This window comes from Macaca thibetana, chromosome 10 (genome assembly GCF_024542745.1).
Source record: "Macaca thibetana thibetana isolate TM-01 chromosome 10, ASM2454274v1, whole genome shotgun sequence".
Classification (NCBI taxonomy): domain Eukaryota; kingdom Metazoa; phylum Chordata; class Mammalia; order Primates; family Cercopithecidae; genus Macaca; species Macaca thibetana.
Window position 1 is genome coordinate 28,919,182 of NC_065587.1, and position 27,795 is coordinate 28,946,976.

Consider the following 27,795-nt stretch of genomic DNA (forward strand, 5'->3'; position numbering starts at 1 on the left):
ACCATAGAGGAGAGGACCTGGGGGGGGGGTAGGTGGGCGAGGGACTTCAAGAGGACAAGAGCGACGTGAGTTGCCAAGCCCATCCAGAGGTCAGCAGAAGGAGGACAGTGAGGGGACTCTTGGATTGAGCCGCTTGCAGGCCAATGGGGCTGTGATGGGGTGGCGGTGAGACCGCTGGGCTTGAGGCAGGAAGGAGGGGACTGTGGAGCCCAGCAGCCCTTGATTACCACTTGTGAAAGGCAGGAGAGAGGGAGGTGGCAGCCAGAGGGAAGGCAGCATCCACATTTTATTACTTCCTGGAAGGATCACATCTGTGCTTGCCCTAAGGTGATCATCAGGAGGGTCCCTGGCCCTTCATAGTGAGATGGTGGGGCAGAGAGACTGGACCAGGTTCTCTCCAGGAAGAGCCCACCGTTACTGCTGCAGCAGGCCAGGCAGGGCTAGGTCTGGGTCCCAAGCCCAGGCTGGGCACATATGGATGCTCGGGAAACCATAGTTGATTGGTGGCCAGTGGCCTGGTACCTGGATGGGGCCAGGGTCACCAGGGGCTGGTCACTACTCCAGCTCCAGTATCAACCCCAGCTTTAAGAGTCACTGGGGAAGGGGGCTGGAGTGGGGTTCAATTACAGTGACGATAGGGAAATGGGGGCCACAGGGAAATGGGTGCGGGGAGTAGAGGAGGTTCAGGAGGTGGGTTGAAGAGGACCACGTGCTCCCATCCTGACAGCCTGGGATGGCCGCTCCCTTGACGGGCGTGCGTCTCTCTTGGGGACTGAGGGTCTCTGAAGTCAGGTCTCTTCTTGCTCGAAAGCCCCCTGCCTCCTTGCTCTTCACTTTAGCGACTCCTTACAGGGCAGCACGTGCTATCCTGGAGGAAATGGAAACCCTCGGAGGTTCTCCGGTCGGGGAAGGGAGAAGCGGAAGTGGACTAAGAGGGGGTCAGCAGTGGGAGAAGGGGGAACTGGCCCGGAGTTCTCCAGGGACAGGTGTGTGTTGTCCTAGCCTGTGCTCTGGGAGTGACACCAGGTGTGTTGAGATTTCAATACCCAGCATTTTTGTGACTGAAATAAAGAAAATTCTGATTTGGCCCTTGCCTGCTTGTACATGTTAACTGCTTGCTTTTTGCCCAGCATCCCTTGTTCACACAACATGATCATAAGCTGCGGATGTCCTGTTTCTTTGTCGAGGAGGAGGAGGAGATAACTTCAGAGTCATAAAAGTATTTTGTAGGAGTGAATGTCTTTAAGGACATAGAGACCAGTCCCTGTTGCCCACAAATCTGGTTGCTTAAGGTATTACCTGAGACTGAAGAAACACAGACTTTTCCCCTGAAATGCCACCTCCCTCACTCCTTGGCCACATAGAAACTCCCTGCTTCATCCTTTTGCTAACATGGAGTTGAGGGATTTTCTCTCCTGCCTTCTTACTTTGGCCAAATCAAATAAATCTTTGTCTATCCTTAAGCACTTACGTCTCAGTGCTGGACCTCAGGTGCATATCGGGCACATGAACCTGAATCTGGGGTTCTACAAAGAGTCTCACATGCCACCACTCAACAGCCCCCTCGAACACCTACTGTGCTCGGTGCTGGGGCCCCAGACCCAGAGCTCCATGTGCTCCTCCTTTGGAAGAGCAGTCCCTGACTGAAGATGTTGTCACGAAGTTTTGGATCTTGAGGGAGCCACTGGGACCAGGAATGGAGGGGATTGGGCTTGGGGAGCCACCTGCCAGGGACTGACTCTCCTGGAGGCGGGGGACACTGAAAACCCTGGATCCAGAACCAGGAATGGGATGGGGTTTCTAGGAAGAGGGGATTCTCTCCTGGCCCCTCCCCCAAGTGCCCTGACCATGATATTTGATCCAGAGGAAGGAGAAGGGGCATGAGGAATCTGGCTTCTCCAACCCAAGGCCCCTCTCCCCCTCCATCCCTTGTTGGCCCAATAACTCTGTCACTTGAATCCCGGGATGGGGGCCTGGGTCTAGTGGGCTCTGAGCTCTCCAGGGAGGAAGCCCACCTATGTGACACAGACTCCAAGGATTTCCTGGGTATTAAGTAGGGTGGCAGGCCAAGTGACATGGGTGACAGAGTATGGGGTCTTTGAGGTGAGCCTCCAGATTTCTTCCATTAGGGCTCTTGTGCACTGCTGTGGCCCTGTGGGAAGAAGGGGCGCTGTGGTCACTCCTATATCTTTGCTCCCACTCACCTCTCTAACACACCTGTCCTCTCTCTGTCCTCCAGCCCTTGGTCCAGATCCTGGGCCAATTTGAGGTTGCTGCTGCCACCAGGCCACCTCTGCTGACCACAAGGAATCCCCAGTATCCCCTGCCCCTTGTTTTCTTCAAGGGGGTCTCATCTGCAGTCTGAACTCTGGGCTGGGCAGGAACAAGTACCCCCGTCACTTGCTTCACCTCAGGAACTGGCCTGGGTGGCTGGCATCCTGTGCATGTTGAGGGGACGGTGGTGGGGATGCCAGTGGATGAGCAGATTGAAGATGGCTGGGTCTAGGGCCACCCTGCTTAGCCTCGTGGGTGGGCCTGTGGGGAGGAAGGCAGAGTTGGGGGCACTCATCCCTGGCCCATCCAATTTACACTTTGCATCTCATGTATCAGGTGACATGTGCCATGGCCATGTGTGGTGGCTTCTGACTTTCCTGGGCCAAGGTAGCTACAGGCTGGTGTCTTCTAAGAAGGAACTGGTGAACTCCCACGGGTGGATGGGATTTGCCATCTGCAGGGGTGAACCCAGGCCCTGAGGCTGGGTATTTGGTCCCCTCCCACACTCTCATCAGAACCTGGAGCCCTGGAATATCCTGGGAGCCTTTCCTCCACATGGAGAAAGACAGGGAGGCCTGTAACCAGGGCAGTGGGATGAAGTGGGTGGGCGTGGCCAGGTGGCCTGAGGGCAAAAAGGCACCTGGGGTCCAGAGCTGAGGTCTGGAGTTGGGCAGGCCAGGTTTGAATCCCTGCTGTGGCCTGTGGAAGGTCACTGAGGCTCTCTGGGCTGTGGTGTCACCATCCTAGGGTGAGGATCACAACAGGATCTTCCTCTAAGGGTGGCTTGTCCTGGAGAGCATTTAGCCTCAGGGGGCCTGCTGAAAGACAGTGCCCTGGAGCTGTGGCTAAACTCCCAGTGTCTTCCTGGAACCCCAGGAGGAGAAGGGGCCACAAAAGACCAGGGACAGGAAGGGCTGGGGCTGGACTGGGACAGCGTCCAGGAGTCGCTCAGTCTGGACTGGGCAGGGCACAGAGAAAGGAAGAGGAACTCGGGAAAGGAGCTGTGGTCATCTGAATTAGGCCCCCCAGGACAGTCATGTCCCAGTCCTGGACCTATGTGTCATGTTGTGTGACCACAGGGACTTTGCAGATGTGATGGCGTTAAGGAGTCTGAGGTGGGAAATGATCCTGGAGTATCCAGGTGGGTCCAAGCTGGGGTCTTTATAAAAGAAAGAGGGAGGCAGGAGGGTCAGAGTGAGAAACATGTGGGGATGGAGGGAGAGAGAGAGAGGAAGGAAGAGAGAGAGAGGGGAAGGTAGGTAGGGAGGGAGAGAAGAGCAGGAGACAGATTTGAAGAGGCTGAGCTCTGACTCTGAAGTTGGAGGAAGGAGCCAGGAGCTGAGTTTGTTCTCTAGAACCTGGAAAAGTCCTGGAAACAAATTCTCCCCAGAGTCCCTAGAAGGAGCCTGCCCTGCTGGGACCCTGATTTTAGCTATCGAGGACTCATTTTGGACTTCTGACCTCCAGACCTAGGAGAGAATCAATGTGTGATGTTTTAAGCACTAATTTAGGGGTCATTTGTGATAACAACCAGAGGAAAGTCAAACAGGAGCCGTGGGAGAGACTCCCCAGGATGCCACGAGGGCCCCCCTCCCAGGCCTCACCCATCGTGACCCAGGCCTGACCCCTGCAGGTGCCCCCACTCTACAGAGGAGGGACCATGCAGGGAGGGCTGGGTGGAGCTGGGTCGTCTTCTATCCACGGACACCTTCCTCTGAGAGAGCAGCTGGAGCCCCAGACTCAGGGAACCTCGCAGAGAAAGTCCTGAAGACGGACCTGGTTTTCCAGTGAAGGCCTGGGATCCCATGGAGAAGTGTTCCCAAAAATGATGTTCCCAAAGATGGCCAGTGACTTTTCTGTTCATGCACTTGAGAGAATCACCATGTCTTAGGGCTGCCAGACAGTTACCTGTGCATGCCTCAAGGTTCAAATCCCATTACTACTGAGGCCTTGGAGAGAACATCTTCCCACTTTTAGTTGTGAAGAGATCCCTGGCCTCAGCCTTGAGAGCACCACCTTCCCTTCAGCCAAGGGTTTGTTTAAACTTACAGAAATGATGAAGTGCGTATTACCTTCCTTGCACTAGTTCCTAGGGAGTTCAGAGCTTGTCTCTTGCAAGCGTCCAGAGCCTCCTGTAGGCCTTTTGTGTGAGTTTCCTTCCTGGCTTCCTCCAATTCCTCTTAGGTGTCTGAACCTGCTGTCAGGTTCGGAATTGAGGTGGATCCCTCATTTAAGAGCTTGAGAAGTCAGTGGTGCTGGAGTGTCCTGGACAGTCTGGCTCTCAGGGATGAAAGGGAGGGGGCGAGGGTGGGTGGGAGCTGAGCTGGGCACAGAGGGAGGAGGGCCAGGGGCAAGGGCCAGGGGCAAAGAGGCTCCAGGCCTGGAGCAGGGTTTTCAGGCTGGGAAAAGAGATGGTGGGTGAAGGATCTCTGTTAGGGCAGAGATAAGAGTGTGTAACTGGAGGTCCAGCCAGAGACAACTCCTTCCAGGAAGGAGGCAGGGAGAGGGGGGCTGTGCTTTGAGGAGAAGGGGGAGGAGTGAAAGGGCAGAGGGACTGGTGTTCAGTGATCAGATTTCTCCTATCCTGGCCTATTTCATCAGGAGACACCCTGGGAGGCTATGAGACTCTCCCTCAGGGCTACTTTCCCACTGGGTGCCAGGATTCCCCCCACCCAACACTGAGAACGCAGGGGAAGCCTCAAATTATACGTGAGATAAAAAAGAGAAGGAGCAGGATTTCTGGTTGACAATGAGGATATTTATTGAGAAGGGATGGATGACTTGGGATGGGGAGAGAGACCCCTCCCCTGGGATCCTGCAGCTCCAGGCCCCTGTGGCTGGGGTAAGGGTCAGGGGCCTAAGAGCATTCTGCACGGGCCACTGTCTTCTCCACGGTGCTCCCTTCGTGCGTGACCTGGCAGCTGTAGCTGTTGTTGGACCTCCACTGGTCGGACGTCAGGCTCAGGTAGCTGCTGGCCGAGTACTTGTTGTTGCTCTGTTTGGAGGGTGTGGTGGTCTCCACTCCCATGTTGACGGGGCTGCCATCTGCCTTCCAGGCCACTTCCACGGCTCCCGGGTAGAAGTCACTGATCAGACACACTAGTGTGGCCTTGTTGGCTTGGAGCTCCTCAGAGGAGGGCGGAAACAGAGTGACCAAGGGGGAAGCCTTGGGGTGACCTGCGGGGTGGATGAGGGGGAGGGGGGGTCAGAGTCCTGGTGTCCACCTGGGGAACCCCTGACCTCAGTCTTGAAGTGGGCATGGGACTAAGGCCCAGGGCAGGGACCTCAGGCCGAACACTTGCTGGACTGAGGTCAGGCCAGCGGTGAGTGGAGACACTCCCTCTCAGATGGGAGGCTCTTCAGTGCCCCCCACTCTTGGGGAGTCACAGACCCCCTCTTGGATCTGTCTGTTTTTCATATGTTCCATCATCTACAGACCCTACCTGTGCTCACTCCACAATGGATGGGATGGAGTCCAGGACCACATCTCACCCTGGGTATCTGTCTGTCTTGGGGGTATCTGTCTCAGTGCCTCCTACCAGTTCCCCTTGTTCTTGTCTCTTCATACAGGGCAGCTGTTTGTCCTGGGTTCTGGCTCTTCTCTCTCACGGGAGTGGGTTTCTTCCCCACACATCCCCCTGGCGCCATCATTGCAGCCCCCACCCCACCTCCCTGCAGAGACCCCTCTGGTCTGCCTGGTGAGAGAGGGTGTCAGTCCTGAGGGATGGATTCCAGTAGATCAAAGACTTCCAATTGAGGACTTTTTTTTTTTTTTTTTTGACTCCCTGAGTTGAATGTGGAACTGCGTATGTTCGAAAGAGTTTTTATGTTGTGAGAAGTTACATGGGGGATCTGACTCTCCAGTGGGTTTCCCTGACAAGCAGGCATCTGTCCCAGTCACTGTCCCTACCAGGAGTCCTTGTCCTGGCCATCTGCTTTGGGGTCTTCCTCCAGTGGAGGAATTGGTAAGGGTCCATGTTTAGGGCCTGTTTTCTGAGACCCACCACCCTGTCCATGGTGTCCTGCCTGTCTTGGGGGAGGGAGTGCGACCCAGCACTGTGGGGCCACCTTCTCACGGGATATTCTTCCTCTGTCTTTTCCTCCTCCCATTTCCTTCCCCATCTCTCCACATCCTCAGTCAGAGGCCTCTTGTCACTGTTTAATGCAGCCCCATAACTGGGACCTACAGAGGACAGAACCACAGGAGAGGCCAGAACCCCAGGAGAGGATGGGTGACAACACTGACCCAGGAGCCCAGGCGAGGAGGGGCAAAGATTCCAGACACCCAGGCAGGCTGAGACCTTAGCCTTAGACAGACAGGAAAGGGAAAAATCTCCCCACATTTCACTTGGGATCTCAGAGAGGAGAGAAGCGGAGAAACTTACCGATGACGGTCAGCCTGGTGCCTCTTCCGAACATAACACACAGTGACACAGCCCCACACACAAACCCCTCCTGACACACCTGACCCGTTCCCCGCTGCAGCTGCTTGGGCGCCCAGGTCCAGCGGCCCTGTCGTGAAGCAGATCTGGCCGATAGGAGGGTGAGGTGGATGGCCCCTCCATGCATGCATGCACACTTGACTGGAAGTTAGGGATCCCTCCACCCCCAGAGGGAGAGGGAGAGGGGAGAGGGAGGAGGCATGTCTGCACATCACATCTGGGTCCCCTGCTACTCTTCGTCCTGGAGGAAGCCATGTGTCCCAGCTCAGCTCCTTTGGAGACTGTCACCATGGAAGAAGTCAGAAGCCTGTTTATGCCACACGGAATGTGGAGCTGGTCCCCATTGGAGAACCGAGTCCTCTGGATGCCCAGCACAGCCCCAGTGGGATGCCCATGTGGCAATGATTCTAAATAGCACAGGAGGGTGTGTGCGCGTGTGTGTATTTGCACGCAGGCAAGTTTGTTTGTGAATACCTGTGTGCCTAGAGATGTTCATGTGTGTTTATGTTTGTGAATATGTGTGTATGTGTGTTTGTTTCATTGCCCGGGCCCCTCATCCTGTGCTACCTTCCAGGACAATAATCAGCCCGGTTCTTAGATCCCACATACAGCTCTTAAAAAGACCAATTGGTTTACAGGCACGTCTATGGCACCACTCCGGAATCTCTTGATTGACCTTGACCTCCCCAGCCCCACTGACCATCCATGGGTAACTGGACATTAGGTATTTGAGGTGTGGTCAGTTTTGGACTGACTACTTAGGGGTGAGCGTGGAGTTGACCCTTATTTCCCTGGGCACTTGAGTATAACAGGGACACTGGTGACACATGTGGGACCAAGGGTACCCAGCTGGCCTGTGGGGTGTGTGACTTGGGTCCAGACGATCAGGGTCCAGGCTGTGCCTGCTTCGGAGATAGATGTGGGGGTAGAGGGCAGGGTCCTGGGAGTCAGGAACAGGGTGGGCCCCTAAGGAGTAGGGGAGACCAAGGACTCGTGGATTGGAAAGGCTGCTGAGAAGGAAGGACTTCTCAAAGAAGGACTCCTTGAGAGAGGGAGACTGTCCAGGGAGTGAGACCTGATGATCCGTGGAGGGAACTCGTTCTTCTGGAGGCCATGGGGAACCAAGGAGAGCTCGCCCCAGGCTGCTGGAGGTGGACATGTCCACACAAGCACAACACGTATAGGAAAGGGGCAATCCTGGGACCTGCTTCTCAAGGCTGTGTTCTGGAATATTCTCTGGGCCTTTCTAGGTGATGGTGGAACTACCTCTCAGAAACAATCCAGACTCCATTCTCACAAGTCTAAAATAATTTTGTTCATCTTGCAGGTTGGACCAATTTCGGGTAGAAAATATATAAACAGCAACAAAACACAAAACCCAAGGTTTTTGGATGACTAAAGATATTTATTGAAGGTTTACTGAGTGCAGGGAGAAGGGCTGGATGGCTTGGGATGCAGAGACCCCTCTCCTGGGATCCTGCAGCTCCAGGCCCCTGTGGGTGGGGTGAGGGGTAGGAACCTATGAACATTCTGCAGGGGCCACTGTCTTCTCCACGGTGCTCCCTTCGTGCGTGACCTGGCAGCTGTAGCTCTTGTGGGACTTCCACTGGTCGGACGTCAGGCTCAGGTAGCTGCTGGCCGCGTACTTGTTGTTGCTCTGTTTGGAGGGTGTGGTGGTCTCCACTCCCGTGTTGACAGAGTTGCCATCTGCTTTCCAGGCCACTTTCACGACTCCCGGGTAGAAGTCACTGATCAGACACACTAGTGTGGCCTTGTTGGCTTGGAGCTCCTCAGAGGAGGGCGGGAACAGAGTGACCAAGGGGGAAGCCTTGGGCTGACCTGTGGGGTGGATGAAGGGGAGGGGTGTCAGAGTCCTAGTGTCCACCTGGGGAGCCCCTGACGTCAGTTTTTAGGTGGATGAAGGACTAAGGCCCAGGATAGGGACCTTAGGCCGGGTCTTGCTGTACTGAGGTCAACTTGGCAGTGGTGGGGACCCTCACCTCCTGGTGGGAAATTCCTCAGCATCTGAGGACTGAGGAGAATCAGGCCTCTTTTGTCCAGCCTCCTCTTCAGATTCTCCCCTCCTTATCACCCAGCTCTCACTTCACCTGTGCTCCCTGACGCTGGTTGGGTTCAGCCATGGGCCCTCATCTTTCCTTGGGGTACGTCTCTGTCTGAACATCCCCTGCCAGGTCCCTCCTCTGGGTCTACTCATGAGGGCATCTGTGTCCTGTCTTTAGGTTCTCCTCCCTTTTGATGAGTGAGTTTCTTTCCCATTTGTCCCCCTGGCACCATCATTGCAGTCTCTGCCCCACTTTCCCACAGGGGCCCCTCGGTGGGGACGGGGTGTCAGTCCCAGGAGCCGGCTCCCTGGGAGTCTAGGAGTTGGAGGGCTTTCATGGGAAGTATATTTTCTGTTCTGAGCCTAGCGCTGTGTCTGCTATATGGGGTCTCCTTATCATATTGGGAAATCTGGCTGTGCTAAGACATCTGTCTGTCCTGACTGGTCCCTGTCACCTGTGCCCACGAGGAGTGCCTCCCTCAGCACCTGCTTTGGGGTCTCTCCTTTTTGGTAGGATGGGAAGGCTCTAACCTTGGCCTGAATAGCCTGAGAACCACCCTGTCCATGGCAGCCTGTCTGTCCTGGGGGAGGAGGGACCCAGCACCCTGGTGCCACCTCACAGGACATTTTTTCTCCATCCTTGTCCCCCCTTCATTTCCCCAAATCCCCAGTCACAGGTCTCCCTTCTTGGTTTTTAAAGCAGCCCCATAGTTGGGACCCAGAACCCTAGGAAGCTGAACTGTTTCCAGCATCCTTCCCCTGTCCCACGGCCCTGGTGCACTAGCCAGGGCCCCTGCTCTGCTGGTCTTTGGGGCCGGGAGCCTCCGTGTGAGGGAGCAGAACATCCCAGAGCCGAGGGGAGAATGCCCTGTAAGTGAGAGCGGCAGGTTCAGGCCTCAGCAGGGAGCAGGAAAAGGTCACTGGGATCTTCCCATCATGCCCCACCAAGTGCCTAAGAAGGGACAGGCCGGAGGAGTTTAGAGCCAGGAGAAAAGGCAATGGTGGCAGACCCCAGAGAGATTGAGACCCCTGCCCTAGAGAGAACAGAAAGGTGAGAAAAGTCTCCCCAGATCTCACCCTAGACCCAAAAGAATAGAAAAGGGGACTCACCGAGGACGGTCAACTTGGTGCCACTTCCGAACACATCACACTGTGATATAACCCTGCACACAAACCCTCCTAATACACCCGACCCAACCCCCCTGCAACCCTGCAGCTGCTCACAAGATGCAGGGTCCAGCCCCTTTTTCTCATGGGTGGGTGAGCCACAGGTGGGGTGAAGGGGTCACCTTCTACTGATCCGAATATCATTTCCTTGGGGGCGTGGGAGTTCATCCACCCAAGTCATGGGAAGGGTTGACAGGTCTGTGTGGAATTGTCTCCCAGGTAATTGCATTTCTGAGGGGGAGTTGTGTGGCTTGGATCAGCTGGTGTCAGGAATACCAGGGAGGAGGAGGAGGTGAACGGTTCGGTGATACCACTGACATGGTGCATCTGGGACCCCTTTGAGAGATTGGGAATGGTGGGGAGGTTCCTTGATGCCCCCCACATCCTCAGCACTGGAGGTCATGGTGGGATAGGCTTGGAATGGGGACTGGGGTTGTGCGGAGAATGACGTTGACCACAGGGACACAGACCCCACTGTAAGGCCTGAGCTCCAGCATCCTTGGCACAGCTGTCCTGAAGGAGCAGCTCACAGGTCACTGCCCAGGTCCCCCTCCTGAGCCTATGGGGACAGCTTCCTACCTATGGGGTGTGTGCTGGATTAGAGCTGCAGTGGCCCAGAGGAGAGCTCCTCAAGGGAGGCCATAGGCCTCACTGGCAGTGTGGTTTCCTCCAGGAGCTCTAGGTGTGTGGGGTCTCTGCGTCCCCTTCAGCTCCCTCAGCTTACACACATACCCTACATGCATGGGTTACCTACACAGCTTGTGCTCAGGAGTGTCACCAGCACGGGGGGCACCCACAGTGGATGGACATGTGCAGTGCAGGGCCTGGACACACACAGCCTGGACCTGCATCCTGGTCTGGGCCCATCACCTGAAGAGCTCACACCTGGGACACACACCTGGCACCCTGCCGTCTCCAACAGTATTCCCCACAGCAAGCACCTCCCCTCACCGCTGAGATGTGGCCTGCTGATCCCTGATTAGAATCCCTTCCACATCTTCTGTCTTACCCTTGGCCTGGACAGAAAACCCTGCCCCACCCTCCCATATCCAGGGGTGACCCCCTAGTCCCAAAGCCTGGAGACTGCAGGTCCCAGATTTGCTTTGCTCGTGTCCTGACCTGGGCCTGACTGCAGCCCCTTCTACCTGGGCCCTTCCTGATCCTTCCAGAAAGATGCCCAACATGAACATGTATGTTTGTGTGCATGGTGTGCGAGTGCACGTGTGTGCGTATTATAGCTCAGATCCCATGTTGAGTTCTTCAGAAGACAAATCAGTTTCACCCAAGCTCCTGGCATAACCCCAGAACCTGACTCTTGACTTCGAACTCATCAGTCATTTGACCACTTGTGCCCAGCAGGACATTAGACTTTCATAGTGGCGTCAGTGAGGAGCAGAGCTGACCCTTGTCTCCTGCAAATGTTGAATACAGCTGGGACATCCAGTGACACCTGGGATGAGAGGCACCCAGAGGGGGATGTGGGGTGAGTGACTAGGGTCGAGGGGGTAAGCGTCCCATCAGTGATTGTTACAAGGGGGGTTTGTGGGGGTGGAGGGTAGGGTCCCTGGGATGACGGGAACAGAGTGTGCCCATGGAGAAGGGGAGATGGTCTAGGCTTCGATGAAGAATACAGGTGGGGTGACCACATGGCCTTGGAGGGGGATGGACAAACACCTTGAGAGAGGGATGGCATCTGGACAGTGAGGGCCAAGGGCAACAAAGAAGGGAGCTGAGATGTTCTCCCAGGGCCGTAGGGATGTAAGGAGGGTGTGTCCCTGGGCAGCCAGAGTTGGATGTGCTCACAGGGCAGCAGGAAGCACAGTGGAGACATGGGTAAGAATGAAGATGCCTGGGTCCTTCTGAAGACTATTTCCTTATTCTGGAACATTCTATGGGGATGGGGTGATGGAAAAAGTATGACTCAGAGAAACATCAGGATGCTCCCAGGGAGCATTGTCACAAGTTCAAAGGACTCCGTTCACCTTTGGTTGGAGATAATCAAATTTAGGATGGAACATGGATAAATGAGCAGACAGCATGTTTTCTGATTGACAAGGAGGACATTTATTGAGGGTTTATTGGATGTTGGCAGAAGGAGTGGATGACTTGGGGTGGGAGGGAACACCTCTGCCCTGGGATCCTGCAACTCCAGGCCCCTGTGGGTGGGGTGAGGGTCGGGGGCCTAAGAACATTCTGCATGGGCCACTGTCTTCTCCACGGTGCTCCCTTCGTGTGTGACCTGGCAGCGGTAGCTTCTGTGGGACTTTCACTGCTCAGGCATCAGGCTTAGGTAACTGCTGGCCGCATACTTGTTGCTCTGTTTGGAGGGTGTGGTTGTCTCCATGCCCTTGGTGACTGGGGTGCCATCTGCCTTCCAGGCCACTGTCATGGCTCCTGGGTAGAAGGCATTTATGAGACACACCAGTGTGGCCTTGTTGGCTTGGAGCTCCTCAGAGGAGGGTGGGAACAGAGTGACCAAGGGGGTGGCCTTGTGCTGACCTGCGGAATGGATGAGGGGCAGGGGGTTAGAGTCTTGGTGTCCACCTGGGGAGCCCCTGACATCAGTGTGTGAGTGTTCAGGCCCCCCAGTGCCAGTGCAGGACCTCTCAGATGTGGTCCACACTGTCTCAGAAGGGTGTGACATGATGTTCCTAAAAGAACTCGGTCAGTCAGAAAACCCCTGAGCTTGACCCCTGCCCATCGCCTGCTTGGAAACCTTCCTAGGACTTGGGCTTTTGTACAGACAGCGGACCTTCAGTTTCCTGGCCCTGCCTCACCCTGTCATCCTGACGTGGTCCGGCTCTGGCTGTGTTCTCTGAGCTCTGTGAGCCTCCTGTCAGATTCCGTGTGGAAACTTTTCTCACCTGACACAGCTGCTCGTGATTAGGGGAGAGTGGGTCTTTCACCTAAGGGCTCTGTTTGTACCCACATCTCCTGGAGCCTCTGCTGTGGAGTCAGGGCCTTCGCTTACCCAAGTCCCAGTGGGTCTGTCTGTCCTGGGCTCTTTTTCTGTGGAGTCTGTGTTAGAGTCTCTCTGTGTTTAGGGTCAGTCTACAGTTTTTGTGCCTTGGGATCTGCCTGTCAGTGAACTCAGGGGTTCCTGCTTCTAGGGTTGCCTCCCATAGAGACCCAACAGCCACCTCCCAGAATGCCATGGCCTTTCGTGACCCTTCGCCTGGCTCCTTCATGTCCAGAGCCTTTCCCTCCCTCCTGACAGGGCTTCATGGGTCCCAGGCCAGCTCAGGGCTCTCTCCTTGGGAGCCCACAGAAATCTGGAGAGGCCCCAGCACCTCCTACCTTGTTGCCAGCCTGGATCTGGAGTCCCACAGTCCAGGGGACTGGGCCCTGAGACACTGATTTTCCATTTCCCAATCTTGGCTTTGAGGGTTTCAGGTCCTTCTAAAGTCTCCCAGGTGGTCACTTCTTCAAGCCCCTTGTTCCCTCTCCCCCATGAGATGGGGCCTCAGTTTCCCTTGCACAAAGCTCGGTAGACAGTCAGAAGCCCAGGCGGGGGGAGGACAGAACTGAGCAAGTTTTAGGGAAGCAGCCTGGCCCTGGCAGACAGACGAATGAGTTTCAGTAGCTCATCCAGTCTAGTGCCCTATCTCTGAGGCCAGAGGTGAAGGGGTCTTGGTGGCCCACTGAGGCAAAGGTCTGAACAGGGAGGGGCGAGATCCTTGACCAGGACCTAGGCTCCAGAGAGAAAGCTTTACCACAAGTCAACAAAAGATACAGAAAAGAACAAAAGCAGCAGAAAATTTCCCAATATTTTGGGGAGAGCAGGGAAGGAGGGGGAAGAGACTCACCTAGGATGGTCAGCTTGGTCCCCTCGCCGAACACCCAATGCTGTGACACAGACTTACACAAAAACCCTCCCTGGACGCCCCTACCCCCAACCCCTGCTGCAGCTGTGATGGAGGAAGCTGGGGCCACTGCTCCTGGTGGCATCTGCTCATGAGGGAGTTTACACGGCTGCCATACTCATCCCCACAGAGAGAGGCTGACAGGTGACATCCTGTGACCAGCAGCAGGATCCCTAGAAATCCTGGTTCCTGGAGGACAATGGATTTGGTTTTCCCACCAACCATCATGTAGCCATGGAGATGAGTTTATTGGAGGGCATTATGTCACTAGGAGTGAACTTCTGTGGTCAGGGAAAAATGGTCTCCCTGGTGGAGCTGACTCAACACTGACTACTTGGTGACACCCTGGATGATGCAGAGAGTACCCTCTCCCTCCAGGGAGAAGCAGGTTACCCTAGAGTGCGGCGTCCTGGGAACCTTCCCATGAACGTAGCTGTGACTCCAGGAGTCTCAGCCCCACCTTCCCTGGGCTTATCCTAGTTGGGATGGGCCTGACCAGTGAGGCCTGGCTGGTCCCCACTGGAAATGCCAGCCCCATCCTCCAGGTCCAGGGTGAAATGGAAGGATCTCCTGCACCCCTCAACCTGTTCTGATATTGGTAGGTGAGGTGGGGCAGTGGCCGCCATTGCGTTATTGAAATAAGGGGGACATAAAGGAGCTCCCGAGTGTGGTCTCCAAATATCACCTTCCGCGAAGGGACGTGAGGTCAGTGTGGTATCCCAGGCCTGGGGCAGGAAAGGGACATGATGAGACAGAACCTCTCATCCTTTGAGAAATCAGGAGCCACGGAAGCTCCTGGGGTAATGGGAGAAAATCAGATGCCACCTGAGGAGGTGCCCAGTGGGTAAGTGTTCATGTTTTGTAGCCGCATTGTTATTGCCAATTCAATATAACCTCAGTGGAACCCGCATGTCAGATGTCCTCACATGCACACCAGCGGTTTGCCCTGAAGGATGTCTAGGCATCAGATCATCAGTTATCAAAGTGTTGAACAAAAGGGAAGAATGTACATTTTTTCTTTCTCCTAAAGCATGAAGCACACTCCCGAGTGCACAGTGCAGCTGCTGGGCCCTCCCTTCAGGAAGCCCTCATGAGGAGGAGGTGAACTGAAGCCTCGGCCCTCTGCCTTTCTTCTCATCTGAGGCACGAAGTTATTGATCATCAAATGCAGCTGATATCACTAAAGGAATGACAACACAACATGGGTGGCTTTTCCGGAAGTAGCCACATGTCCTGGGAAGGGATTATACCAATGTCCAGCCTGAACCCCCTTGAGTCTTTTGATGCTAGAACCATTTTTTAGGAAAAGAGAGGTTGAGGGAAGCCCTGGATTCCTCTCAGGGAGGTGGCGGCTGCATCCCGACTGTGGGACCAGCTCACTGCTCCTGCAGCTCCTGCAGCTCCTGCAGCTCCTGCCTTGCCAGGGAAAGCCAGAGGCATTTGGGAGATACCTGCAGAGGGGATGGGCCTAAAAACACATTCACCAGTGATAACATCAAGTATTTAATCCACATAGAAACGAAATTAAAACTATGAATATGCAGCAGCACTACAGAGTCAACTAAAAAGAGACAATGATATTCACAAGACATTTGATGAGCCCTTCATTAACTATTTTTGATGTCAAGAAATCCTTGATATTCTCTCCAGTTAAGTGTGTGATGACTAGCATTTGCTTCATGCCCTTGCCTGAGGGAGTAGTTTAGTTATTCGGCTGTGGGAGGGTCCGCATTATCTGAAAATGGGTGATGCTGGGGACCGGGTGATGGGAACCTTGGAGTCATTACTATTCTTCTGTATCCCTATTTTTGTGTTCAGAGATCTTCATCATCAAAACGTACAACATCTTATAGAGAGGGTGAAGCTTGGGACCGTGTCTCCCATGGGGTTGAATTTTCATAGCTGTGAAATGTGTCACACAGAGGCGGAGGAACTCTGGGTGCCTGAAATTCAGTTCAGCTCAGGGTTGTGATTTGGGGCAGGGGTGGCTGAGATTGAGCTCCAAAGGGGGGCCCCTCTCTTTCTGCATCATTGTGGAAAAAGTCCCCAGGCCTTGCAGCTCTGTCCCTGCCCTGGCTGGCCACCCAGCAGCTGCTGCCATGTCCCTGATGAACCAGAAACAGTGGGGGTCCCGGTCTGGTCACTATGGATTCACCAAGGCAGTCAAGGCCTTCAAGGGACCAAATTGCCCGCTGTCAGGGACCCTGGGATGAGGGGGTGTCTGAGTGAGGCTGCACGTGCACCATGGTGCAGGGCGTGAGGGGACGACGGAACAACGTGAGTGACGGAGGGAGTGGGGCCTGGTGGGATGAGGGTGTTTGGGGCAGTTGAGGTCCCATGGAAGCCTGACTTTGCCTATAGCCCCAAGGTCACGCCCACCCTGTGCTGACCTTGTGTGACCCAGCCTTGGCTCTCGTCCAGAATGAGGCTCTGACACAGACTGTCCCCGACAACTATGGGATGCCCATTCTGTGCCTGGGACAGTGTCTTTGCTCATTTGTCTCAGTCCACCGGAGTCCTCCCCTCACACAAGCTGAGCATCACAGGCTCAGCCACACACCAAGCACACACTCACTCCACCCTAGAGCCTGACTTTAGAATTGGGAACTTCATGGTTGAGATCTCAGCCACGTGCTGGTTAACTTTGAACCTCTAAGCCCATTTGATCACAACTGGTCACCTGTGTGCCCCAGCCTCACCCCAGGTTCCAGAGCTAGTGACATGAACACCAGTATCCTGCAGAGCATGCTAGGGCTCACTGAGTTGGCTGGGACATTGAGCAGGATTCTGGACTTTCTGTTTCCCTGTTGCAGGGCTTGTCAGTGTCTTTGCTTAGCCAACCTGTGTTGTGAAAATCTGTGAAATTCACCTGTGAGTTTCCATTCCCAGTTCCTTTCCACAAGTTCCTGGTGATGGCACCACCATGGACTTCTCACCCAATAAACTGGGCACCAGGATTTTCCTCATCCCCACTGAGAATTCAAGGAGGTTGCAAATTAAATAGTAGATAAGAAATGAAAAGAGGGAGCAGGATTCCTTGTTGCCAATGAGGATATTTATTGAGGGATTTGGGGGTGCAGGGAGAAGGGCTGGATGACTTGGGGTAGGAGGGGAGACACGTGACCTGATCCTGCAGGTGTAGGACCCCGTGGGTAGGTGAGGGTCGGATACCTAAGAACATGCTGCAGGGGCCACTGTCTTTTCCACGGTGTTCCCTTCCTGCGTGACCTGGCAGCTGTAGAGGTTGTGGGACTTCCACTGTCTGGCACCAGGCTCAGGTAGCCTTGTTGCTCTGTTTGGAGGGCGTGGTGGTCTCTACACACTAGGTGATGGAGATGTCATCTAGCTTCCAGGCCACTGTCATGGCTCTCAGGTAGAAGTCACTCATGAGACATACCAGTGTGGTCTTGTCTTGGAACTCCCTGCCTCTGGGGTCAGAGGAGATGAAGGTGTCTCAGTGACCAGCTGAGGCATACAGGAGTTCTGAATAGGGAGGGGAGAGATTAGCCTCCCAGGACCGAGGTTCTAAAGGAAACCCTGACCACAGGCTGTGGCAAGTCACAGACAAAGATCGAAATCAGAATAAAATTGCCACCAACTTGGCGAGAGCAGGGAAGGAAAGGGAAGAAGACACTCATCTACAATGGTCAGCTGGGTCCCTCCACAGAATACCAAATGCCGTGACACGGGTTCATACAAAAACTCTTCCCTGGGGCCCCCAACTCCCCCTCCCCATCCCCCACCTGAAGCTATGATGCAGGAAGCCAGACCACTGCCCCTGGCGGGCATTTGCTCAGCAGAGTCCACACACCTGCCTCCCCTTCTGGAGCTGAGATGGGATGGTCAACCCCATGTATGCAATAATGGGACGTCTGGAAATGGAGAGGCCTGAGGAAGTTGGTATCTGGATCAGATTTTCCATGTGACTGTGACCCAGGAATGGGAATGAGCTCTTTGGAGGGCATTTGCTTCATGAAGGAGTGAAGTGACACGGAAGGGGACAGGGATTGTCTATACTTACAGGGTTGTAACCCTGATCTCTTGGTGTGACTGCAGGGTAAGAGCTGGAGGCGTCCTCAAGTGTCCCCAGTGAGTGCCTTAGAGGAGGGGCAGCTTGCCTCACAGCCAGCAGTCATGGGAAGCTCCAGTGTGACCACAACCACATCACCAGGGGGTCTCACTTCTATCCTCCTGGTGTTGTCTTAGTTTGGGATGGGCTCACTAGGTTCTAGTATGAAATGCCAGCCTCAACCTCCAGGGAAAAGTTGGAAGCAAGCCCCTGTTACCCTTTCAGGGTCTCGTCTCATTTTTGGGTATGTCTGGAGTTTCTGACTCAAAAGGGCTGTGTGAGTAGCACCCCAAGTGTGGTCACTAAATCCCACCTCCCACTTACGGGGACCAGTCCACTTGAGGTTAATGGGCAATTCCAGACACAAAGGCAGGAGAAAGATGTGCCCAGGACAGATTGTGAACAGAGAGCAGAAAGCTGTCAAGATCTACTGGGTTCTTTCAGGAGGATCCTGGGGCCACCAGAAGAGGCACCCAGTGGGCCATGGTGGGTCATTGTCATCATCGATAAAACAGAACTATGGTGGACTCAAGTGAGTCATATACAGTAACATAACTTTGAGCTCACCATGAAATAATTGTTCATCTTCACAAGATGGCAGGCAACACGGTCATCATTATTAAGATGCTATAAATGAAAGGAAAGACTCAACATGTCTATGCTATTTCTTACTGAAATAAGAATCGTACTCCCAGAGGAGCACAGAACATATGAGGGCACATCCTTTACAGATGCTCAGTAGAAGGAAAAGGTGGTTGAACTGAAGTGTGGTCACCTTGCATCTGTATACCATCTAATGGCACTGGATACTAAGTGCAAAGCCCAGCTAATGTCACAAATAGATGACCCCATATGGGAGCCCACTAGCCAAGCGGTCTTGCTGAAAAGTCACACTGAGCCTTGTTAAAACTTTCTGTCCAAGAATCTGTTTTCAGGAAACACAGAAGCAGAGAGGAGCGCTTGGTTCCAGCTTGGGGAGGTAGCAGGCTGCATCCTGACCCTGGGAAGGTTCTGGGACCAGCCCTCAGCTCCTGTAGCTCCTGCCTTGCAAGGAAATTAAAAATCAACTAGGAAGATACCTGCAGACAGAACAGGTCTAAAAACACAGCCACCAGTCACAATTTCCAACTGTATGGAATCCTCATAGAAATGAAATGCAAAACCACAAAATAACAACACAAACCCAGGTCTAGTGAAAGAAACATAGGACATTTGTGAAGTATTTGATGGGAAACATGCTTTTTTTTGATATGAAAGAATTATTGACAATTTCTATTTAGGATTGTGAGAATGTAGTTTTTTTGGGGTCCATATGTTTAGAGACACAAATGGAGTGTGTAGACTAATGGGCATGATGTCTACAATTTGCTGCAAACAACTGTGTAAAAGAGGTTACTTGATTGTGGGTGGGTCAACTTGAGCTGTATTATCCTCCTGTTTTTAAATTTTCTTACTGTCAGTTTCCTATAATGTCTTACAAGGCAGTAATGAGAGAGATTAGTTTTGGGACAGTACCAGGGGACATCCAGAGGGGAGTCTGGCTTCCTACCCAGCAGGGCCATTGAGAAGGTGGAGAGCAATGCGGTCCTCTTTGCTGTTGGAGTCTCAGCTTTCACATCCATGAAATGGGGCCAGACAGGGTAGTGGGAATCAGGACCCTTAAGTTTCTTTCTAACTTGTAGGTTGTGATTTTGGGCAGGGGTGGCTATGATTAGGCTCCAAGAGGAGCCCCTTCTCTGCCCCACTATGGCCCTAGAGTTCCCTGCCTTTGCAGGCTCTGTCTCGGGCCTGGCGTAACCACCCAGCAACTCTGGTGAAGGCACCCGCCACATCGCTGATGTGCTGGAGGCACCAAGAAGGGGCCTGACAGCGCCCAAGACTGATGAGGAGTGCTGGGAAGTACATCTCCCAAGGCCATCTCATCCACTGTCGGGGACCCTGGGACGATTGTGTCTCTGACATCAGGCTGTAGGTGCACATGGAGGGGCTGAGTCACATGAGTGAGGGAGGGACCCTGGTGGGGTGGGGTCTAGGATAGCTGAGTCTTATGAAAGCCTGACCTGCCTGTAGCCCTTAATTCACACTTACCCTGCCCTGACCTAGTGTGACCTGGCCCTGATTCTTGGGTGAATATGATTTTGACACAGCCTCCATCAGATAGCCAGTGATGCCCATTCTATGCTTGAGATGGTACCTTTCTCATTCAGTCCAGTCCACCTGAGTCCTACCCTCCCACAGGCTGGCCATCGTGGCTCCAGCCATAACCGTAATCTAACTCTACTGTGTCCCCTGACTTTAGAATTTGAGACTCTTCATGGTTGAGATCACAGCCCTATGCTCTCTTTCTGACCTGGCAAGTGTTAACCCTGAGCCTGACCCATTTGATCACAACGAATCATCTGTGTGCCTCAGCCTCGGCCCATGTCCCAGCACTAGTGACACGAATATCAGTGTCTTGAAGAGCACCCTAGGGCTAAGTTGGTTGAGACAGTGAATAGAAAATTCTTGACTTGCAAGGTTATATAAAATGAACTGTTGGTGGGTCGCAGTGGCTCACACCTGTAATCCCAGCACTTAGGGAGGCTGAGGAGGGCAAATCACAAGGTCAGGAGATTGAGACCATCCTGGCTAACATAGTGAAACCCCGTCTCTACTAAAAATAGAAAAATTAGCTGGGCATGGTGGTGGGCACCTGTAGTTCCAGCTACTTGGGAGGCTGAGGCAAGAGAATGGCGTGAACCTGGGAGGCGGAACTTGCAGTGAGCCGGGATCACACCCCTGAACTCCAGCCTGGGCCACACAGCAACACTTCGTCAAAAAAAAAAAAAAAAAAAAAAAAAAAAAAAAAAAAAAAAAAAAAAAAGAACTGTTTACAACTGCAGGACTTGTTAGCATCTTTCATAGCTAATGTGCATTGTGAAAGTGAGAACTACACTAAAGGGTTCCATTTTCCAGCCTTTTCATGTCTCCCTGGTGATGGCAGAACCATGGACCCCTCACCTAGTAAATGGTCTCCTAACTGGATATCATGGATGGGACAGGGAAGTTCAACCCTGTTCCTGCTCTGATCTTGGCCTGGGCTCAAGGGTTTTCCATCTCTAGTCCAAAGCAGGGGTCCTGGAACACTCCTCGTTTCTCCCTGATACCCTGCTCGGGGCCACCACTCTGTCCTCATTAGGTTCCACATCCTTCCCAGGTGGGCAAGAACTGCATTTCAGGACCCACTCTGCAGGGACAACTTTCTGCTCCGGATCATGGTTCCCACTGGCACAAGGAGCTCACCTGGTTCCCTGGCAGGTTGTGTAGGGTGTGGGATGATGGGGGCGTGGGATCTCACTTCAAACTGCCCGTTGTCTCTGAGCAGTGACCCTTTAGCAAAGACACATGACCAGACAGATGGCACATTGGAAACTGGGTTCTATGTGATCAGGTCTTCATTGAAAAGTAAAATTGAGGAGGGTGTTGGACTGGTCTGAGCTGATGCCAGGGTCATGGGTATGGCGGAGAGTTGGGGGAAGGGTGACTGGGAGAGGAAGGACCCTCTGAGAAGATGACTCGGGGAGGCTGTGAGCCTCTTCCGTTGGGTGACTTTCCCACTGGGTGCAGAATTCCCTCCACTCTAAATGGAGAACCCAGGGAAGGCTAGGAATTATATGTGAGAATAGAAAAAAGGAGATAAAACAAGATTTCTGATTGTCAATGAGAATATTTATTGAGGGTTTATTGAGTGCAAGGAGAAGGGCTGGATGCCTTGGGGTGGGAGGAGAGACCCCTCCCCTGGGATCCTGCAGCTCCAGGCCCCCGTGGGTGGGGTGAGGGTTGGGAACCTATGAACATTCTGCAGGGGCCACTGTCTTCTCCACGGTGCTCCCTTCGTGCGTGACCTGGCAGCTGTAGCTCTTGTGGGACTTCCACTGGTCGGACGTCAGGCTCAGGTAGCTGCTGGCCGCGTACTTGTTGTTGCTCTGTTTGGAGGGTTTGGTGGTCTCCACTCCCGCGCTGACAGCGCTGCCATCTGCCTTCCAGGCCACTTCCACGGCTCCCGGGTAGAAGTCACTGATCAGACACACTAGTGTGGCCTTGTTGGCTTGAAGCTCCTCAGAGGAGGGCGGGAAGAGAGTGACCGAGGGGGCAGCCTTGGGCTGACCTGCGGGGTGAACGAGGAGCAGGGGGTCAGAGTCCCGGTGTCCAGCCGGGGAGCCCCTGACCTCAGTATATGATGAGATGTTGGGGTGCGCTTGTTCCGGGGCTGTGCGTCCGAGGGTCTGTGCCGTGCAGAGGGCTCAGGGTGTTTTCCACCATGTCCTGATCTGCACTGGGAGCTGTTTCACCTTAGACACCTTCTTATCACCTGTCCTGAGATGTCTCGGGGTCTTGGCCTCCCACACGGACATCTGACCGTCAGCGCCCTGACCCTGCCCTCTCCTGCCATCCTGACAGGGCCTTCTGGGTGGCATCTGTCCCCTGAGCAGATGAAGAGAGCTGTGTGTCTCTCCTGCACAGCGACCTCTGAGGTCACTTTTCTGGCCTGGCTCCCCTGCTCTGTGGGATGCTGGGGCGTTTTGGTCCCTCAGGCTGTTGCAGCCAAACATGAGTTCTGGAGCCTGTGTGTGGGGCAAGGGCCTGGGGGGTCAGAGAGTCTGTCTGCTGTCCTGGGGTTTCTCTTATTCCACGGGGTCTTTTCTGGCATCCACCCCACGTCCCGGCTACCTGGTCATAGCAGCGGGGCTTTCCCACTGTGTACTCTGCCCCCTCTGATCCCCCTGGGCGCGGGATATGTCCTGAAGAGACCCAGGAGCCTGCCCTTTCCTCACATCCTCTCCTTTGGAGACCCTTTCCCTGGCTTTCTGGTATCCAGAGTCTGCTTCTCCCTTCTCCCTCCTGACTGGGTTTCCTGAGTCTCAGGCTGGCTCAGGGCTCAGTCCCTGGCAGCCCCCAGACACCCAGGGCAGCCCGTCCACCTCCTACCTCACTCTGGGTCTGGATTCCTGAGCAGCAGCCCCGAGGGCACTGGGTCCGTCTAAAGTCTCCCATGAGGTCCCCCCCTCGGACCCCTTGTTCCTGATTCCCCAGGAGATGGAACCAAAGTAACCCAAGAGCAACGCTGCTCTTACAAGAACCCAGACTGAGAAGGCCAGAACAGAAGAACGCTTAGAGACCCAGCCTTCCTCTGGCAGATGTAGAGACAGACAGACAGACAGACAGAGAGGAGACAGACAAATGGGGCTTAGGAGGTCATTCTATACAGTCCCCTCCCACTGTGGTCAGAGGTGAAGGGGTCGTAGTGACCTGCTGAGGCAGGCAAGTGTCTGACAGGGAGGGCAGAGGTCCTTGCTCAGGCCTGGGATCCAGGGAGAAAGCCTGACTACAAATTGAGACAAGACGCAGAAACAAACAAACACAGCAGAAATTGTCCCAAGAGTGGGGAAGGAGAGGGGAGAAGAGACTCACCTAGGACGGTCAGCCGGGTCCCTCCTCCGAATAACACACACTGTGACTCAGGCTCATACAAAAATGCTCCCTGGGACGCCCCTACCCCCAGCCCCCAGTGCAGCTGTGAAGGAGGAAGCTGGGGCCACTGACCCTGGTGGCATCTGCTCATGAGGGAGTCCACATGGCCCCCACACTCAACCCACAGAGAGAAGGGGACCAGTGACATCCTGTGACTTGCAGCAGGATCCCTGGAAGTCCAGGCGTCTGGAGGACATTGGGATCTTGGATTTGGTTTTTGTGCCAACCATCAGTCAGGCCCAGGATTGAATTTATTGGAGGGCATTAGTGTCGCTAAGGAGTGAATTTCCACAGATGGGATAGGTGGGCTCTTCTCTGCAAAGTTGAGCCCCAACCCATGGTTCAACTTTTGGTACACCATGGGGTGGTGCCGAGGGTGCTCCTCTCCTCCCACGGAGAGGCTGGTTGCCCTAGAGTGCAGTGTTCTGGGAACCTTGGTGGGTTCCAGCCACACCTTCTGGAGTAGTTCTAGTTGGCTAGGCCTGGTCAGTGAGGCCTGGCTGGTCCCAATATGAAATGCCAGCCACATGTGTTAGGGTAACCCTGGGAGCATCCCCTGCAGCCCTGAATCTGGTGTCATGGTGGGTGGGACAACTGGGGTGGTGGCTGCCATTGTCTTTTTCAAATGGGGCACATGAGGGAGCCTGCAGAATGTGGTCTCCATTAGCACCTCTCACTAAGGGATGGGAGATCAGTGGGGAATCCTAGGCCTGAGGGAGGAAAAACACATCAGACAAATAAGAAAGGGACATGATAAGACAGAACCTCTTATCCTCTGACTAATCAGGAGCCATTTAATCCCCTGGAGCCATGTGAGGAAGTCTGATGCCACTTGGGGAGACCTCCCCTGGGAAAATATTCATCATTGGTTGTCGCCTGTCATCATCAATTGAATATAATGCCGGTGGCTTCAAAGATATTAGATGGCTTGAATCCTAGAATACACCGTGAGAGAAGACATGAATTGTTCACCCTGGAAGGATGGCTGGGCCCTGGATCATCTGTGTGCAAAGTGGCTCCTTCCTAGAGCATGCAGCTCACTCCTGGGTGAACAGAGCCCAGCTGTAGAGCCCTGACTTTCACAGACACTCTGCAGCGCTCATGAGAAGGAGCTGAACTGAAGCCTCAACCCTCTACCTTCCTTCCCGTCTGAGGGATGTAGCTATTGGCCATCCTGTGCCCCCAACATTACTACAAGACTGGCAACCTGACATGGGTGACTTGGGTGACAGCAGCCCCATGTCCTTGGAAGCCATTTGCAATGTCCAATCTGAATCAAGTTAATCCCCTTCATGCTGGAATCATTTTCCAGGAAAATAAAAGCTGAGGGAAGTCCTAAGTTCCTGCTCCAGGAGTCATGGCTGTATTCCAACCACGGGAAGGTCTCCAGACAGCTCTCAGCTCCTGCAGCTCCTGCCTTGCTGGGAGGCTCTAGAGCAATTGAGGAGATATTCACCAGTGACAACCGGCCTGACGGCACATGCACCCATTACCATTTGGTGCCATATTGCTCCTCATATAAACAACAGCACCAACACGTAACTAAGTCAGTGAATTTCTGGTGATTGTGATGCATTTGAGGAGATCCTCCTGCTCCAGGAGGCATGGCTGTATTCCAACCAGGAGAAGGTCTCCAGACAGCTCTCATCTCCTGCAGCTCCTGCCTTGCTGGGAGATTCTAGAGCAGTTGAGGAGATACTCACCAGTGACAACTGGCCTGACGGCACATGCACCCATTACCATTTGATGCCATATTGCTCCTCATATAAACAGCAGCACCAACATGTAACTAAGTCCGTGCACTTCTGGTGTTTGTGATGCATTTGAGGAGACCATGCTTATTTCTCGATATTAGGGAATTAGTGATAATTTCTATTTAGGTGTGGTAATGATATTATAGTTATTTTAAGGTCCATATCCTTCCAGGACAGTAATGGAATACTTACAGGTGAACAGATCTGATGTGTGGTATTTCTTTCTAAATATTGTATAAGGGAGAATTTATTTTGCTGTAGGTGGGTCGGCATCATCTGTGATTTGCTTATTTTGAGTGCTGGGCAATGAGAACATGGGACATTGTTATTTTTCTGTCTCCTTATTTGTATGTTCAAAGTTCTTCATAATATACACTCATAACGCAGGTCAGTCTTTGGACAGCTGCTGGGTGTGAAGCAGACGTGGGTTTGTACCCAGCAGAGCTGTGGATCTGGCCCTCCTGGGGTGGTCTTAGTTTTCTCATTTGTGAAACGGGCTTAGAGAAGGACTGTGACCACTGGAACCCTTCAGTCTTCTTGTAATTCAGAGGCTGGGATTTGGAGGAGAGGTGGCTGTGATCAAGCACCAAGGGGCCCTTTCTGTGTCTCATTGTGACTGCAGAGTTTCTGTCTTTGCAGGCTCTGTCCCTGGCCTGTCAGGGCCACCCAGCAGCTCTGGTGAAGGCAGATGCCACATCCCTGATGTGCTGGAGGCAGAGACAGGGAGTCTTAAGTTTGCCTGGGCACGAAGAACGCATAGTCATCCAGGGCCTCCATAGCAGTTTGGGTAGGAAGCCTCTACCACTGTGAACAAGGGAGGGAGAAGGTCCCAGTGGCAGGAGGGTCTGGGGGAGCTGAGTGTTCCTGGATGCCTTGACCTTGCCTGTAGTCCTCCACCCACATTCACATAGCCCTGACCTAGTCTGACCCAGCTCCAACTCTCGTCATGAATTTGACATGGCCTCCTTCAGACCTTGAGCCTGACCCTGAACCTACAGCCATCTGATCATACAGCCGTAACACCTTTGTTCTTAAATCTCACTTTATGTTGCATAAAGTAGTTCCATGAAATACTAGTATCTTGCAGAACATTATGGGGCTTTTTCAGCTGCCAGATGGATAAATGGGACTTTAGGGAAGCTAAGCTTTATCATATGAAATGATTTCCCTGGTAGAGAACTTTTCATTGCCTTCTCTTGGATGACGTGTGTCGTCAAGTCTAGGAAATGCACCTGTATGTTTCATTGTCCAAGCCTTCTGAGTGCTTCCGGTGGCAGCACAAGTATGGACTCCTTTCCTGCTAAATGGTTTCATGTGGAATGGGGATTTTCAACTCTGTTCCTGCTGAGACCATGACATTGACTCATAGGTGCTCTTCACCCTTATTTCTGCCTCTAGCCCACGGATCTGGGCTCCTCAGAGACCCCTTCATTTTTCCTGATTTCCCTCTCAGGACCGTCCTGCATCCTGGTGCTGAACCATGGTATTTCCCAGTTTTGCAAGACCTACATCCCACCAGATGCTTGCAGGACAACATGAAGCTCTGGATCATGGATCCCCCTGACACAGAGAGCTCCCTGGAGTCACTGGCTCGGTGTACAACGTCAGGGATGCCATGTCAGGGACCTGGCATGTGACAAAGAGCAGACATATCCCCTGTCCCAGACCAGCAACTCTTCAGCCCAGAGACCGGAGCAGACACAGAAGGCATGCGAGCAGTGCCGTGTGATGCGTGGTTAGGTCTCTGTTGAAAGACAGAATCTAGGAGAGTGTGACACCCCCCTGGTCCCAGCCAGGCAAGGTTGGTGGCTCAGGGGTACAATGGAGAGCTGAGGAAGTGGTGTCTGGGTGAGGAAGGCCCCACCTGCAGAGATACCCAGGAGACTGAGAACCCCTTCACCTGGGGAACTTTCCCACTGGGTTCAGGATTCTTTCCATCCCAAACTGAGAAGGCAGGAAAGGCTAGGAATTATACGTGAGAAAAGAAAAAGCGAGATAAAACAAGATTTCTGATTGTCAATGAGAATATTTATTGAGGGTTTATTGAGTGCAGGGAGAAGGGCTGGATGCCTTGGGGTGGGAGGAGAGACCCCTCCCCTGGGATCCTGCAGCTCCAGGCCCCCGTGGGTGGGGTGAGGGTTGGGAACCTATGAACATTCTGCAGGGGCCACTGTCTTCTCCACGGTGCTCCCTTCGTGCGTGACCTGGCAGCTGTAGCTCTTGTGGGACTTCCACTGGTCGGACGTCAGGCTCAGGTAGCTGCTGGCCGCGTACTTGTTGTTGCTCTGTTTGGAGGGTTTGGTGGTCTCCACTCCCGCGCTGACAGCGCTGCCATCTGCCTTCCAGGCCACTTCCACGGCTCCCGGGTAGAAGTCACTGATCAGACACACTAGTGTGGCCTTGTTGGCTTGAAGCTCCTCAGAGGAGGGCGGGAAGAGAGTGACCGAGGGGGCAGCCTTGGGCTGACCTGCGGGGTGAACGAGGAGCAGGGGGTCAGAGTCCCGGTGTCCAGCCGGGGAGCCCCTGACCTCAGTATATGATGAGATGTTGGGGTGCGCTTGTTCCGGGGCTGTGCGTCCGAGGGTCTGTGCCGTGCAGAGGGCTCAGGGTGTTTTCCACTATGTCCTGATCTGCACTGGGAGCTGTTTCACCT

At 53.7% G+C, this 27,795-nt stretch overlaps 2 protein-coding genes, 1 pseudogene and 2 gene segments (V, D, J or C); all 5 read right to left on the minus strand.

Annotated features, from left to right (window-relative positions):
- Positions 1-5,010: 5,010 nt before the first annotated feature.
- On the minus strand, positions 5,011-7,081 carry LOC126929741 (immunoglobulin lambda constant 6-like). The segment is given in 2 exon segments: positions 5,011-5,451; positions 6,660-7,081. Coding segments are annotated over 2 exon segments (504 nt in total).
- A 1,019-nt stretch (positions 7,082-8,100) lies between these two features.
- Positions 8,101-27,795, minus strand: part of LOC126929708 (immunoglobulin lambda-1 light chain-like) — a 340,164-nt gene continuing 320,469 nt past the window's right edge. The window contains 1 exon segment of the V gene segment in view: positions 8,101-8,555. Within this exon segment, the coding sequence occupies positions 8,236-8,555 (320 nt within the window).
- On the minus strand, positions 12,049-15,201 carry LOC126929748 (immunoglobulin lambda constant 6-like; annotated as a pseudogene).
- LOC126929706 (immunoglobulin lambda-1 light chain-like) overlaps positions 21,564-27,795 on the minus strand; it is a 250,860-nt gene continuing 244,628 nt past the window's right edge. The window contains exons 3-4 of the mRNA XM_050746309.1: positions 23,329-23,370; positions 21,564-22,024 (exon numbers count right to left, since the gene is read on the minus strand). Coding sequence (XP_050602266.1) covers positions 21,705-22,024; positions 23,329-23,370 — 362 coding nt within the window. The 3' untranslated portion in view covers positions 21,564-21,704. The remainder of the gene's footprint in view (positions 22,025-23,328; positions 23,371-27,795) is intronic.
- LOC126929707 (immunoglobulin lambda-1 light chain) overlaps positions 27,149-27,795 on the minus strand; it is a 309,873-nt gene continuing 309,226 nt past the window's right edge. The window contains exon 4 of the mRNA XM_050746310.1: positions 27,149-27,609. Within this exon, the coding sequence (XP_050602267.1) occupies positions 27,290-27,609 (320 nt within the window). The 3' untranslated portion in view covers positions 27,149-27,289. The remainder of the gene's footprint in view (positions 27,610-27,795) is intronic.